Source organism: Zerene cesonia, chromosome 8, assembly GCF_012273895.1.
Source record: "Zerene cesonia ecotype Mississippi chromosome 8, Zerene_cesonia_1.1, whole genome shotgun sequence".
Taxonomy (NCBI): domain Eukaryota; kingdom Metazoa; phylum Arthropoda; class Insecta; order Lepidoptera; family Pieridae; genus Zerene; species Zerene cesonia.
In genome coordinates, this window is record NC_052109.1 from 2,227,517 (window position 1) to 2,241,502 (window position 13,986).

Genomic DNA, 13,986 nt, shown 5'->3' on the forward strand with positions numbered 1-13,986 from the left:
CACATGTCGTCGAACTTTTGATTCTCGGACATGCCGGTTTCCTCACGATATTTTCCTTCACCGTTTTAAGCAGTGGTGCATTTCACATGTGCACATAATTGAAAAATCAATTTATTTCCTGCACGCTCGTCCGGTCTCGAACCCTGACTTGTCGATTTTGAAGTCCGAGGTTCTCACCACTGAGCCACCACTGCTTTTATTAACTATTTTTGGTAAATTCTCGATCTTCTGATTGCACAATGTCATTCTTGAGACTTTACTTATGTTCCACTGCATGCATTACTAGCATTCGTATATGTATTTTAATACAAAAAACAATGTATCACATATCATTAGGACTGATGGGTAATTTATAGATAAACTAGTACAAATATTAGAGCATTTATTTTTAAATTTAAGCTGTGAAAAGTGTAATTAATATATTTTTTATTCTTTATAACACGTGAGTTGTCGTGAATTTTACCTTTTAATATGGTCAAGAGTAATGTGCCTGCCTAGACAATTGCTTGTCATAAACATACAGGTTTAAAGCCACGGGAGCGCAAAGCAAAAAGGGCATAACAATATTTTCGTTCGCTAAGCTTATCAAACAAGTTACGAAGTTTGTAAACACGAAGAGAAGTTTATTCGGTGTATGACTGGCACGATTAACATATTTATGGTTTTATTTACATTCTTTAAGTTTTTGAATATTTTGGGGTCGTAATTCAAAGTTTTGTGACGTTAATTAATATGTGACATCAATATAATAAAACAATATACAATTATTCCCTTCAAAGCCGCAACAACAGTCGCTTGCTTCTCTTTATTTTTTATGTCATTTGAGAGATGGAAAGACATATTGTGAATCATTTTCTGAACTGAGACAAAAATAACCAATTCTATTTTAACAGAGTGAACAGAAATATAGCCAGTTAAACCCTTATAAATAAGGTCTTTGTGTTTAAGATGTCGGTAAAGGATTACAAATTTAAGTCTTGTACTTTGCCATGTGATGAGTCAACTCGATGCGACATAATGCAAACCGTTTATCTAATTTATTACAACGAGTTGAGTGAGATACTTGCATTAAGTTCTAGAAAAATGTTCTCCAAATAAATATTTCTGTCTATACTGTAATAGATACAAGCTATCGAATATTATAAATACTATTTCATTTAATCTAATTTCCAATCCAAAAATCTGATTTCCAAAAAAACAAAAGATAGTGTACACTCCAACTGAAAGTAGGGATATTTCATATTTTGTAATTTGGGTATACAGACAAATATAAACTTTATATTAACACTTGTTTATGTTATTCAATATAAAAGTTTACAAAAGTATCTACTTAGAAAATATTAGTTACAATGATGTGTCTGCTTGAATTGAATTTAGACTTACTTTACTATTTCTTCTATTATAAATAGCTCACATGGTAATTGAATGCACAGAAAGCGAAAACGAATATTATATTTCCTTCAACCGGCCCTTTTGTATATCACTTCCTATAGATGTGTCTGGTCTTAGCAAATCGTATCTTTCTAACAAATTTTAAAGTTGCAAAGGAGCAAGGATTTCATATAAACTTGGGAGAGCACTGTTCATACTTTTAACGACAGGGCTGTTCAATTGCTAGTCTCTCAACTCCAGGTCAATTTGGTTCAAAACAAAAATTGGAAACTTCATACAAAAATTAGTTTTTGCTTATAATAGCTATCGTTCGCTAACTATTTCTTAACTACTCTCAAGTTCCTAGTCTACTTTTCAAGTTTGTAACAAGACATGACGGACATAAATTTTAGCTACAAAACTAAATTAAAGATACGGATTAGATAAATAATGTTTTTATTACTAATCTAAGCTAATGGATTACGAGATAAAAACTGTATCGATCAAACCAACCGTAACAACATTATTGTTTCTATTAAATGATTATATACTTATAATCAAAATTTAAGAAGGCAACCTACGTAGATACATCACATGTAAGTACCTATTTCCGACGCAGAATCAGCTGTTTATTTTCTCTTTTAACCTATTATGTCACCTGTATCATATAATTAACTGATAAAGCTAAAAATATAAAAACAACGCTAAATGTAGATATTATATTTATTTCATTTTTGTGCACCTTATCGAACATTTTCTTAAGACATGATATGATAGAATAAGCATCGATCAATAAACGACTTAACGTATATATCTGTAATTGATTAGTATCCAAAGCTTTAAAGCAATGTTAATTCAAGTATTCGCTGATATAAGAGAGAAGACAACGTAGCCAGTAGTCCATCCTTAAAAATTACTCGTTAATCTACAAGATTATCATCTTCGTATAGATAAACAAAAAACATGAAACGGTTCTGATCTCAGTTGGGACCAAGGAAACAATATTATGATTCTCAGGTTCCAATCTTCAGAGGTACCCGACGTCGGTCATCCCTCCAACTCTATTCAAAGTGTGATGAAATTTGTATAAATAAATTATAATCTATACTTACATCTTTTGGAGTCTAAATACACTTTATTAATAGTCTAAATACCTACTCTTATAAACATTAACATAAAGACGTCATGCTTTGTGGTAATCTATAATAAATTAATTATTGGATTGAAGTATAATTACCACTATCTCTGATATTCTGAGATAATGTGTGTTTCTTTAAATAATAACTGACAAACTTTCTGAATACTCTTCCTTTATTTATAGCAGATTTTATATGATATCAAATGTGGTATTCGAATTAATTAAGGTTTGATTTAATTCACTACTAAAAATTAGAATAAGTTAACGTCAATATTACAACAGGCGTTTCTCAATTTACATATGCGGACACGTTTTTTTTGTAGGAATGACATTTTTTATTATAAGTGTGTAGAATGACTGGGATTATACTGGGACTGATGGCATTCCTAGATCATTGTAAAATACATTGTTAGCATATATCAACACTTTTCAATTCCATCAAAAACTTTTATTAGGTCAAACTCAAAATTCAATAAATTCAAGCATTCAAAACTAAATTGCGAATGCTTTAATCACTATTTAGTAATAATAACATACATGCAATAATTTTTTCATCCATAGATTATTTTATCTATAAACAAAAGCATAATTTTAGCTTCCCGTTGATGAGTTCGAGTCTCCAGCCATAAAGCCGGAGAAGAGGTTTGTGAAATGGCGCGCACCCGCCACTGAAACGGAACCAGCGAGGGATTATTGGACTGCTACGCAGTATTACGTTTCTGAAGGTAAACAATTTTGTATTCTAAAAGTAGAGAATAAATCTACGCATAGCATAACAATCTATTTCATTTACACATATCAACGCAATTGTGTCCTGTCGAGTCGCGTAATTTAAAAACAAAGTGCGGAGACTTAATTGTAATTTGACTGATTAATGTTAAAAAACGTTTCAAAGGGAATTGCAATTAAATTCAATTACTTAAAATAATTTTGATAACAAGTTTATTAGGTATATAAGTAGATAATTTATTAAGTTAAAATTCTTGTATCGCGTAAAATTACTCTGTTATTTATTATAATTAATAAATTTATTCTATAAATTGAAATTGCTTTTATAAACTACAGAATCATTGAAAGCCGGCGCAGGACCGCAAGTGGAAAATGGTGCTACATTGCAAGATGGCGGCGTGTGGGTCAGTGACCTTGAAGGGCAACTCATTAGGATCCCTAGTACTGAAGCTGAACTGAACACTACGTTGTTTAAAAAACAAAACTGCATACCAAATATGGGTAAAGAACAGATATTTAATTTTAGTTCTTATATTCTTGGGAGTAGGTATTTAGAAAGAGCTAAAGATTTAAAGCGTGGTTCACCTACCTATTTATAGTTAAACTGGATTATTAGACACTTTTATATCGATTATGTGAAATAGTTTCCAACTTTATACATACAGCGTTTAATTAATGGTTTTTTAATGTTTTTAAACCATCATGAAACCCCATTGTCTACCATCATTTTCACTCTGAATTAATTAAGTCCTTTTATACCGGTATTTGGTACACTCTACCAGGCTATCATAACATCTGCTCCGAATTAATAAAACCCTCTCTTATAGGTACCCACTACCACTGGAACATGACTCGCGAGACGAGCTGCGACGACCTCTTACCCTGGTTCGCTTTAACCACGAACGGAGACCTAGTGGGAGTCGGTTTTCAATTCTTCGGCTCGCTCGCCGAACAGCCCAGTAAAAGAGAGTGGTTCGAGAAATACAAGGGCAAAGACCCAGCGGCGGTTCGTATTGGTTTAATTAACTCGAATTGAACTGATGAGCCAAATTGCATTAAATGAGGATGTTTGCATGATTGTGGATTGTAGTCAGATATTTTCAGGCTAAGGTACTCGTACTTACATGTTGATCCGTGTAGATCTTAATAAAATGTGTCTGCCCCAAGGGTACTATGGGGCAGATGTATTTTACTAACCCATATTTTTTTTTAATAAACATATTGTTTTTATTCCTGCAAACCTCAACTAAACACACAATTATACTAATTTGCGTAGTATTAGAATATACATAATAATTATTATAAACAAATATTCTTGCGAGAATGTTACTGTTGTATTTGTAAAGTTATTATTTACAAAATCAGAAATGTTGTGTTCGCGTATTTTTATTTCGTGTTCCTTAAAATTGTCTGCTCAATTCAGGATACACTAAGCAATAAATCAAAAAGAGAATTAATAGTTATCCTCTTTCTTGGACTATTAAATACATAATTTTAGTTTCAGATGGTAGTACCTTTCGCTCCGGACTGCTACCTCGACTATGCGTCAAAGTATGATGGCATAGGCCTTCATATCTACTTCATTGATGACCCTTGGAACATTCGTTGCTTGTAAGTTTTGTGACAATTGAATTAAATGATTCTCCTCTATTAATAATTCTTAATTAATTTAACTAATTCTTCAAAATTTTTATTGTAATGACAGTATTCTTTTTGTCAATATATAAAATAAATCAGTTTGGGAAAAGTCTTACTGACTTTTACGTTAGCTAATCTCTATTTAAGCTATCTAACTGCGCACGAGATATTATGTTTAAAAAAAACGTTGCAACTATCAATACGCTCCGTATGTTACAAGTAGTTATTAACATAAAAAATATATCCTCTATATAATTTATATGTAATTATAACATACTTTCAGACCCGGTGATTCCATAAAACCCGCCGCCATTATCGACAGAATCAAACTAACCGGCCACAGATACGCGAGCAAAGTCCTGGATGAAGTGAAGAGTATTTTCACCTAAACATTAACTGTATTAAACACTGAATGTCGCAAATGTTGTTTTATTTATTTTGTAAAAGCACAGCAAAAATTTAAAATTTATAAACCTTAAAATGTTTAATAGCTCTATTAAGGACTTGAACATATTACCTATACCGATTAAAATAGTATAAAATTAACCAAAATTAACTGGCCGCCATGCCTAATGTAAGATTTTTCGTACTTAGTTGATTTTGGAAATTAAGGAGAATATACAAACTGTATTCAAATTTTTGTTTGAAACCAAATAATAACGTCTCATTAGTTTTTCTTCATACAGAGAATAAAAAGGACTTTGCATCTCACCTTCTTATATATTCGATTTCAAGATCAATCACTTATAAACAATGATTTAAACAAATTTTTGGTTTATATAAAGAGTTTCATAATATGGTATAAGTAGATTGAGTATTCATTTAAAGTACGCTTCAGTCCGAGGCTTTGTCTGCTGCATTTCATCTTATGTCTATATATACCTATGTATGTACAACATAAACTATTTTTTTTTTATTATCATAACAAAAAAAAAATATCATAAGTTATCAATTGTGTAGCAAATAAAAAAAAACCAGTGAGGTTTAAAGTAATGTGCGTATACAAATAAATTTACAATAGTACCAAATAGTTAATAGTTCTGGTAAAAATTGTCTAATTAGTAGCTAAGTAGTTTAAACATACCAAAACAATATATTCAAATTTTTATCCATATATAATTACTATAGTTTCTTTGAGTAGAAATACTTAAGTTTAACATGGGCAAACTATCAAGATGCATTCATTGTACTATAATATATCAAAAAAATGATCCAAATCTTTTTAATAGTCAGACATGGTACGATCAATAAATAAACGTATTAATTTCGTACTGTGATGTATTTTAACGTCTGTATTTCCCGAATGTAGAAGAGGAAGATCGCATTTTTCCCATTTCACGTGTTTTATCACCTTATCGCCATTTTCAGGAAAGCGAGAGTCGGTTAATAACGATAATTAAAAGGATTAGTGTCAAAAATCAATGAACAAAGCCCAATCTTGTAGATAATCTTTTTAATCTCTGTATAAATATGGTGAATTTTCGAACAATGCCTTATTATTAAATAACTGTAAAGATGAAGTGGTCGTTGCTTGTTATAGTGGTACTTGCTTCTGCAGCGCCATTGTGCGGTAAGAATAAATTTACTGAAGCCGATTAGAGATAATCGCAATAATCATCGGTCATTATTAGAACAATTTATTGCATTTTATAGTAAATTTTGCATAAATTGTTAATTATCCTAGCGTGCAGTATATATTAAAACCTTTTATTATATTTTTACTTTCTGTTAAACACTCTGTGATTTAAAATTAAAATAATCTTTTGAAGGAAGGACGTTTGATATGCTAAAAATTATACTGACTCGAGTACGAAATAATGAGGAATAATGATCGAAGCGAGGGTGGGTCGCTCGTTAAATTATGTTTGAAAAATTAACAATATATTTTCTGTTCCTTTGGGTATTTTGAATTTACATATCTTCTCTAATTAAAAAACTAGAGACACAGTGAGCCTTTAATTTAATAAATAGTTTAATGGATATTTATAAATTCCCATCGTAGTGAATAGTTAAATTAGACATGCTTATATAAACAATTAATTTTCTTTATTAATATTGATAAGTGATGCTTTTTTGCCGAAAAGCTAACCTTAATATTTCAAGTTTCTTAAACTTAATTTTATTAATCTCGTCATTATTATCCCAAACTAACATAGCTACTTTGATTTTAAATTTTCAGATGCTCTCAGTCGTGGTTTACGAGGTAATTATATTTTTCATTAAAACTAAGTAAATGTGTAGTGTACACTGTATATATTTATAATTAGATATGTAAGAGATATGTAATATCTACTGTATAATTATATTAATATATCTTTAATAACCGGAAGTCATTGCCTACGTTTCCATTTGCATTGCATACCTGTAACACAGTAAACATAATTCTGTACTACCGGTACCTATTACTATGAATGTTAATTGTTTTATTCTTCTTTCACTCATAACAATATTTACAAAATAACCATCTTTTTGTTAAAGTCAGTTATTTGTAATTAGATAATTCTCGGATCTTGCTTGGTGTGTTTTTTGAGATAATGTCGCTAATATAAATATTTCTGGAAAGACGCCTTTTATTTTATTAAAAAAATAGCTTATATTTTTAACCAATACTCATATTATACAAATTATATAATTTACAGTCAAATTCAACGTGGGTTTGGGAATAGGATCAGACTTCTTCTTCGTAGTACCACAGACGACCACCAATGCCATTCGCGAGGGCTGGTCCATAACATCCCGTGCTGATTCTACCAGACCCAACCTTGTCCTATACTGCCCTTCAGACCGCGTACTATGCGGCTTCTTCACCAGAAGTGGCCAAATCGCTGGTCTACAAATAGCTGTTAGTACCTTTAACCTTATTAATATTGATTTTTTTTTTGTGTGGGTAGTCTGAGAAACCGAATAATTATATCAATAATCGTCTAAGGATCGATTTTTCAATCCATGGTTTAAACTTCTCCGCCTACTTAAATATGAAATATTAAAATGTTAAGTTGAAATTTTAGTTTAATACGATATTCGAACCAAGCAGAATAACTGGCCATAATATAGTATTCAAAAATTAAATTATTGAAATCATAATTATATTTGAACAAATTACCTTCAGCTTGCTAAAGATGAATTTTCGGATGCCGTTTTCGACTGGGAGACACAAGGTTACACAGACTGGAACCCATCAGCACTTTCCGGCCAAGAACAGAAGTCCTACTGGGCGACGCAAGTCTTCTTTCTTTCTGAGAGTAATTACTTTTTACATTTTAGACTCACACATTCATAAATTTCATACACGAAATGTCAAGACTTTAATTAAGCCTATTACTTATTAAAGCTTCTTCTTTTTATGTAAACTTGACTAATTTTATAATCACAACCATAGAAAAGCACATTTTTTTAAGTAAGAACCTTATTTAAAAATTGACAATATAATTATATTACAGCAAGCTCTAGAATGAATGAAGACATTGCACCTACTAGCAACGCCGACGTTCTGAGTGAAAACGCTGTATGGGTCAGCGGTTTCAATAAAGAAATGGTTGAAATTTCTGCAGATGCTAAAGAAATCGAAAACAGCATTTTCAAAAAACAAGCGTGTATCCTATGGATGGGTATGTCCTTCAAAAACCTCATGGTCACAATATAATTCAAAAATACCTGTTTAGTATTTATATTGAATTTATATGAAATAGGCTTCTGTAATTAAACCGGGACTCTTCAAGTTATAACTATTAAATTGTTTAAACCCGAACTACAAAGGAAAAAAATACGTGGTCTGCAATAGCTAATTTACCTCTAAATTTAATATAATATAATAATAAGCAATAAAAAAAAACATGTTTTATACGGATATTAAATCTTGACAATACGAAAATATCCAAATTGCGAAAATGGTTGTATAAAACATACCCCAACCAATAAATTGAAACGTAAAATACAGAGGAATAATGTTTCTGTCATGTTCATATTTGGTTCGAAAACGCCCGAGGGCCTATTGTATACAGGTCGTACAAATCGATAAATGAATCCACGTGAATCATATTGGAATAATAAATAGCTTCAACGAAGCTATATTGTAATTTCGATATTTTTATAACATTTTGATACTTACAACTTTTAGCTAATACAAAATATACGTTGAACTCCTTAGGTGAATATGAAATCTTCCAATGGTCCTAATACTTGATTTGCTCCACCCCAAAACCAAAGCCAATTGTATAACAACAGATTATTTCTAGGTCGCCACTACTACTATAACATGACCAAGGAGACAGAATGCACGTCGACCGGTCTCTTTCCCTGGTTCCCTCTAGTCAACTCGGGCAGGCTGGAAGGTCTGGGCTTCCTCACCATAGGCAAGTTGCAACTTATTGATGGAAGACGCGACTGGTTCGAAAGACCAACAGAATCTGCTGTCAGAGTACGTATAAATGTTTCAATATGTACCTATTTAATCAGTTTTTCTTCTCTATAGTAGACTATATAAAAGGACCGCAAGAGATTCCCCTAGTTTATTAGACACTTTAATTTAATTACTTTATAATATACTAGCTGTGCCCGTGATTTTGTTAGCCCTTATGTTACTAGTAGCGAAGACTAATTATAGCTATTCCTATATAAGATAATAAAGGATGAAAGTATATAATATAATAACGTGATCTCATAAAATTGATATTTTTAAATAATGATTAATTATTATCGCTATCTCCAGATGATCGTACCCGACGGACCAGAGTGCCTGTACAACTTGACTGGCAATGTTGGTGTGGTCACCATGCACATTTACTTCACAGACCAACCCTATCTCATCGGATGTCTCTTCAATTAAAGTTATCATATAATAGGTTAATAAAATAAGAACTTTGTTTTTTTTTTATATTTTTGTGATCATGTTTTGCTCAAGGACTTATAACCGATCACGAGATGGTGATGAGAAGCCATTAGGCGTGCTGCGTGTGAGTGTTGCTCGAAGCAAATAAAGTCGTAATAAAATTTGGTTACCTTACACAATATTCAGTAATTAAAAGAGAATTTACAGAGTAGAGCACGGACTAGCATGACATACAAGTATTACCTATTATCCCTGACTGAAATATCGGTTGTTTGTACTGTTCTTTAGAAAATGACGATTGGTCTGTGATGAACGAAAAGGGACAATAAACACACATAAGAGTAGTATTACTAGTATACCATATGTACTTTATAAAATATCTGTTGTATCTACACGTTGGGTATTAACTTATTGTATATTTTATAGTTATCTTTTAACAAACAATTTGATGAATGTTTTCAACTAAATCTAGTTGTACCGTTAGTAGCGTTTAAAATTATTCTAGATGCCAAATTGTAACCTACAGTTGTATGAACACCTACTACACATCTACATCATTATCATCTACACACACTAGCCTCGTCACAGGCCCGGGGCGGCATAGTTAAATGAGGCCATTTTTTTTAGTGGGGAAATCTTGCATAGATACCCACGGCCCCCGGGCAGAAGAGCCGTGGCAAAGAGTAGTATAATGATACGGGTAAGCCGTGGGTTATCTAAGGGGCCTCCAAACCCAAACTACTTTTAAATAGTAATGTAAACTTTCAAAGCTTATTTACGATTTGATAGACAACTTGCAGCCATTTGAAGTTAAAAGGTAATACAAAAACCTTGCAATAAAAACTTTAATCATTATAATATACACTTAAAACTAACATCAATCGACACCCACAGGAGTTTTAAATGACTTCTTTTTAATTTTCTGCTGTCTGCGTTTGAGATGACGCTGTATTCTGCCAGAACCCTTCTTTTTGAGTTCTTCATATTGTTGTACTAAGGACTCAACTCGTAGTTCCGCTGAAAAAGAAGTGAGATAGTAGACAACTGTCATTGTGTCCTATAAACTGCATGCTTGTATGCTTTAATTAATTCCAAGAATAAAATTTTTATTCTTAATATTCTTCAAATATTTAAAACTTGGTTTAAATGCTATTAAAAACTACAAAAATAAAGCAGCTAAAATTCGCGAATAGCTTATCTTGGATTTAGTTTAAAAAGCTTGAAATCTTTTGAAAAAATTCATATGTAAATTTTCAATAAAAAATAATAATAAAAAACTTACACTTATTCTTAAAGTGTGGTTGTCTGCCTTGCTTGAATTCCTCTTCCACAAGCTCAATCTCTTTACTTCTCTTCTCCTTTTCGAATTTCTCTCTCTTACTGGCTCTATGTTTGTCCTTCAATCTTTGTAAAAGTCTACGCAATTGAAGTTGCTTATCCGGATCAGTGGTTTGTTTTAGCTCATTCCTAATTGCTTTCATATCATTCATTCGCATATCAGATAGAAAACCGTAGTCTTGGTTAAACTGCTTCTTGTCAAATGTACCACATAGTGGATCAAACCTGGAAATTTCAAATAATTAATATGGATTTAAAATTTGTAAAAAGGTCTTCTTAACCTTCTTCTACAGTGGTTAATAAGCTAATGTAAAAGCAAGGGATCCAACAGGGAAAACATGTGTCACATGACATTACTCGCACAAGACACAAAATTTTACCACAATATATATCTCCATTCTCTTATCACAGTTAACATTTCACGGATGTATTTTCTTGTTGACGAGACAGTGAATTTGCTAAACCGGTTAAGTTCCTTCTATTCATAACATTCATAGATGAGGACTGACAAAATAAAAATTACCACAAAAGGTAACAACACTAGAAAATACAGTTGAATCATTTACTACTTCAGGACTAGAAATCTAAAAAATAAAATAAAATCCTTGATGAATTTTATTTTAGAAAATAATTATTTTGTATAGAACATGATTTTTAAAGCAGAGATAGAGAAAAACCACACAGGAATCTAATGTGTACAAGATTTTGCCTACATATAGTTATAAAATGCAATTTCTTTCAGACAACACATTCTCAACATACATAGGTATTTTTACCTATTCATTTACTGTTCAGTAAATGTTTTCAAAATATAGTATGTTATACAGGTTACATGCATAATACTTAAATTCATGACTTGCTGATAACTAACCTAGGATCACGCACTTCTTTCTTCTTCACAGCACCAATATCTAGTTGCATTTTTACTGGTTTCTTTGCACTAACCTCTCGAGGCCTATTTTTATTCTCTCTGGTGAACATTTTAGGTCTTTCATTATTTTTATTTTTACCAAACACAACTTCTTTGTAAACCTTGGCACCAATTTTTTCTTTTAATTTTTGGAGATCTTCAAATGACATGTTGGATAGCTCTTGCTTTATAGCAGTCTGAAATTTGAATATTGTATGTAATTGACACGCATCCTACTTATCTTATAAACGCGAAAGTCTGAAAGTATGAATGGATGGACGTATACGGGTGTTTGTTCCTTCACGCGAAAAGTATCGTATGTGTATGAAACTTTTACTCGGGTACCACCCGAGTGTCGCTGTGGATTACAGCTACTGAACAATTTTTAAAATTGTATCTTTTTAACATGCTTTTATCAGTTTAGACTAGAGAATTTTAATTCAAGCTTTGTTGTGTTTTATAGGTAACTTCAAGATATCACATATTGACACAGAAGGCTCATCACCTACTTGTCCCTAAAGAAAATCGATCAGTGAAACGGATGTACATCATCTGCCCCATACTCCACTAGGGGACACGGGACTTCACTTTTTCAAGATATCAACATATATGAAATAAACTGCAATAGTCTGTATCATTTCAATAATAATGAACAAATTACAAATGAACTTACTCTCTCGTTATCATCTACATCAGAAATTTCATTCTCATCAGCACTACTCTCCATTGTATATAAACTTAAAATAGCACAAATTCAAAACATTAACTGCAAAGTGTTTATTATTTAATAAATTAGGATGTATTGTTTTATAGAATAGGACATGGGTATTAGGTTAGGTATTTATTAATTTGTATTCAATTCCATCGAGTGCAGAGTGCAGACTGTAGACAGGTGACGGCTGACATTAGGGATTAGACATGTTATTGTTTGCACAGATAACTATATATACTAGTCAGAGACATTTTTGTACCGCCGTTTTGTTACCGTTTAGGCACAGACATGTATATTAATCTACTCCTTGGGCGCAGACAACCGTTATGGCCATGTCACCGTAACAAAGTTTCAGTTCCTGTGGTTTCAGCAGAGTAGTAACTTTTATTATCAGGCATCAGTGCACCTATAGCCTATAGGTATGTGCTACATACGTGATAATTCATTAGGTGGTGTAGAATTTAGACTCAAAAATATTCAAGACGCTTGCCTATTCTACACGATTGGCATAATAATTTATAAACATTTTCGAATCAAATCAATTAAATACTTATTTGTTTTGAGAGTTCAGAGAGTCCAGTAATTTAATAACAATATAATTAAAATGAAACTTTTTAAAATACTCAGATATAGAAGATTATGAAATAACTGTCAACTTTATATCATTCAAACTAATAATGAAGGATCAAGCTCTCAAGCAAAAATAATATTGATTTTGTATAAATTTTAGCAACATTTTAGCATTTAGCATAAAAAAGGAGTGCATAATGAATTCACAATGTCTGAGGAAAAATTAAAATAAAATAAAAAAATATGTGACAATTGAAATCATTTTGATACTACAAACAGGAAGGTGATTTAAAATAATAATGGATTTCGAAGATGCAATAACGGTCACAAAAATACACACAAAAAGAGAAACATTGTACTTGATGATTGGGTGGCAAGCCTACTCGTTTGAAATGTATCTATATGGAAATGATAAAGTTTGGAAAGGTAAATTTTCACCAAATCGTTTAGCAAGTTTTAGTAGAAATTTGCAGATAACCGAGAAAGAATATATTAAAAATGCCAAACATTGCCTATCTGATCAAAGAATTGACTACGTTTACGAATTGAAGAGTGGGTTTTTCTATTGGAAACGAAAAACTTCAGATGCTGTGATTATTGAAGGATTTTTACCAGTTGAAATAGATACATCACCAAAAAAGCTGCAACCGGACTTAATAGAAGTACTTCTTTCGGTAAACAAACATTTAACATGCAAAGCAAATCGGTGGCAATGGAGGTGTAAAAATATTGAAAAGGAATATCAAAAGTGT

The 13,986-nt window shown here is 31.7% G+C and overlaps 3 protein-coding genes across 5 annotated transcripts in view; 2 read left to right on the forward strand and 1 right to left on the reverse strand.

The window, feature by feature from the left end:
- The window catches only part of LOC119828520, a 7,467-nt gene extending 2,169 nt beyond the window's left edge, over positions 1-5,298 (forward strand). The window contains exons 4-8 of one of the 2 annotated variants that reach the window (XM_038350689.1): positions 3,105-3,234; positions 3,575-3,739; positions 4,066-4,244; positions 4,737-4,849; positions 5,160-5,298. In XM_038350689.1, the coding sequence (XP_038206617.1) occupies positions 3,105-3,234; positions 3,575-3,739; positions 4,066-4,244; positions 4,737-4,849; positions 5,160-5,265 (693 nt within the window). In that variant the 3' untranslated portion in view covers positions 5,266-5,298. The remainder of the gene's footprint in view (positions 1-3,104; positions 3,235-3,574; positions 3,740-4,065; positions 4,245-4,736; positions 4,850-5,159) is intronic. The other variant, XM_038350690.1, reaches the window with a different exon arrangement.
- A 1,091-nt stretch (positions 5,299-6,389) lies between these two features.
- Positions 6,390-9,727, forward strand: LOC119828576. 2 transcript variants are annotated; one of them, XM_038350779.1, is made up of 7 exons: positions 6,390-6,446; positions 7,056-7,079; positions 7,516-7,718; positions 7,986-8,118; positions 8,317-8,484; positions 9,112-9,293; positions 9,585-9,727. In XM_038350779.1, exons 1-7 carry the CDS (start codon positions 6,392-6,394, stop codon positions 9,699-9,701), a joined length of 882 nt encoding a protein of 293 aa, XP_038206707.1. In that variant the 5' UTR covers positions 6,390-6,391; the 3' UTR covers positions 9,702-9,727. The 2 variants fall into 2 exon arrangements, with proteins under 2 accessions (XP_038206707.1, XP_038206708.1); XM_038350780.1 differs by lacking the exon at positions 6,390-6,446 and adding an exon at positions 6,605-6,718.
- An 806-nt stretch (positions 9,728-10,533) lies between these two features.
- Positions 10,534-12,842, reverse strand: LOC119828479 (ribosomal RNA processing protein 36 homolog). The gene is made up of 4 exons (XM_038350640.1): positions 12,626-12,842; positions 11,914-12,149; positions 10,987-11,267; positions 10,534-10,721 (listed from the first exon to the last, which is right to left on the reverse strand). The coding sequence occupies exons 1-4, from the start codon at positions 12,677-12,679 to the stop codon at positions 10,582-10,584; spliced, it is 711 nt and encodes a 236-aa protein (XP_038206568.1). The 5' UTR covers positions 12,680-12,842; the 3' UTR covers positions 10,534-10,581.
- Between the last annotated feature and the right edge of the window lie 1,144 nt (positions 12,843-13,986).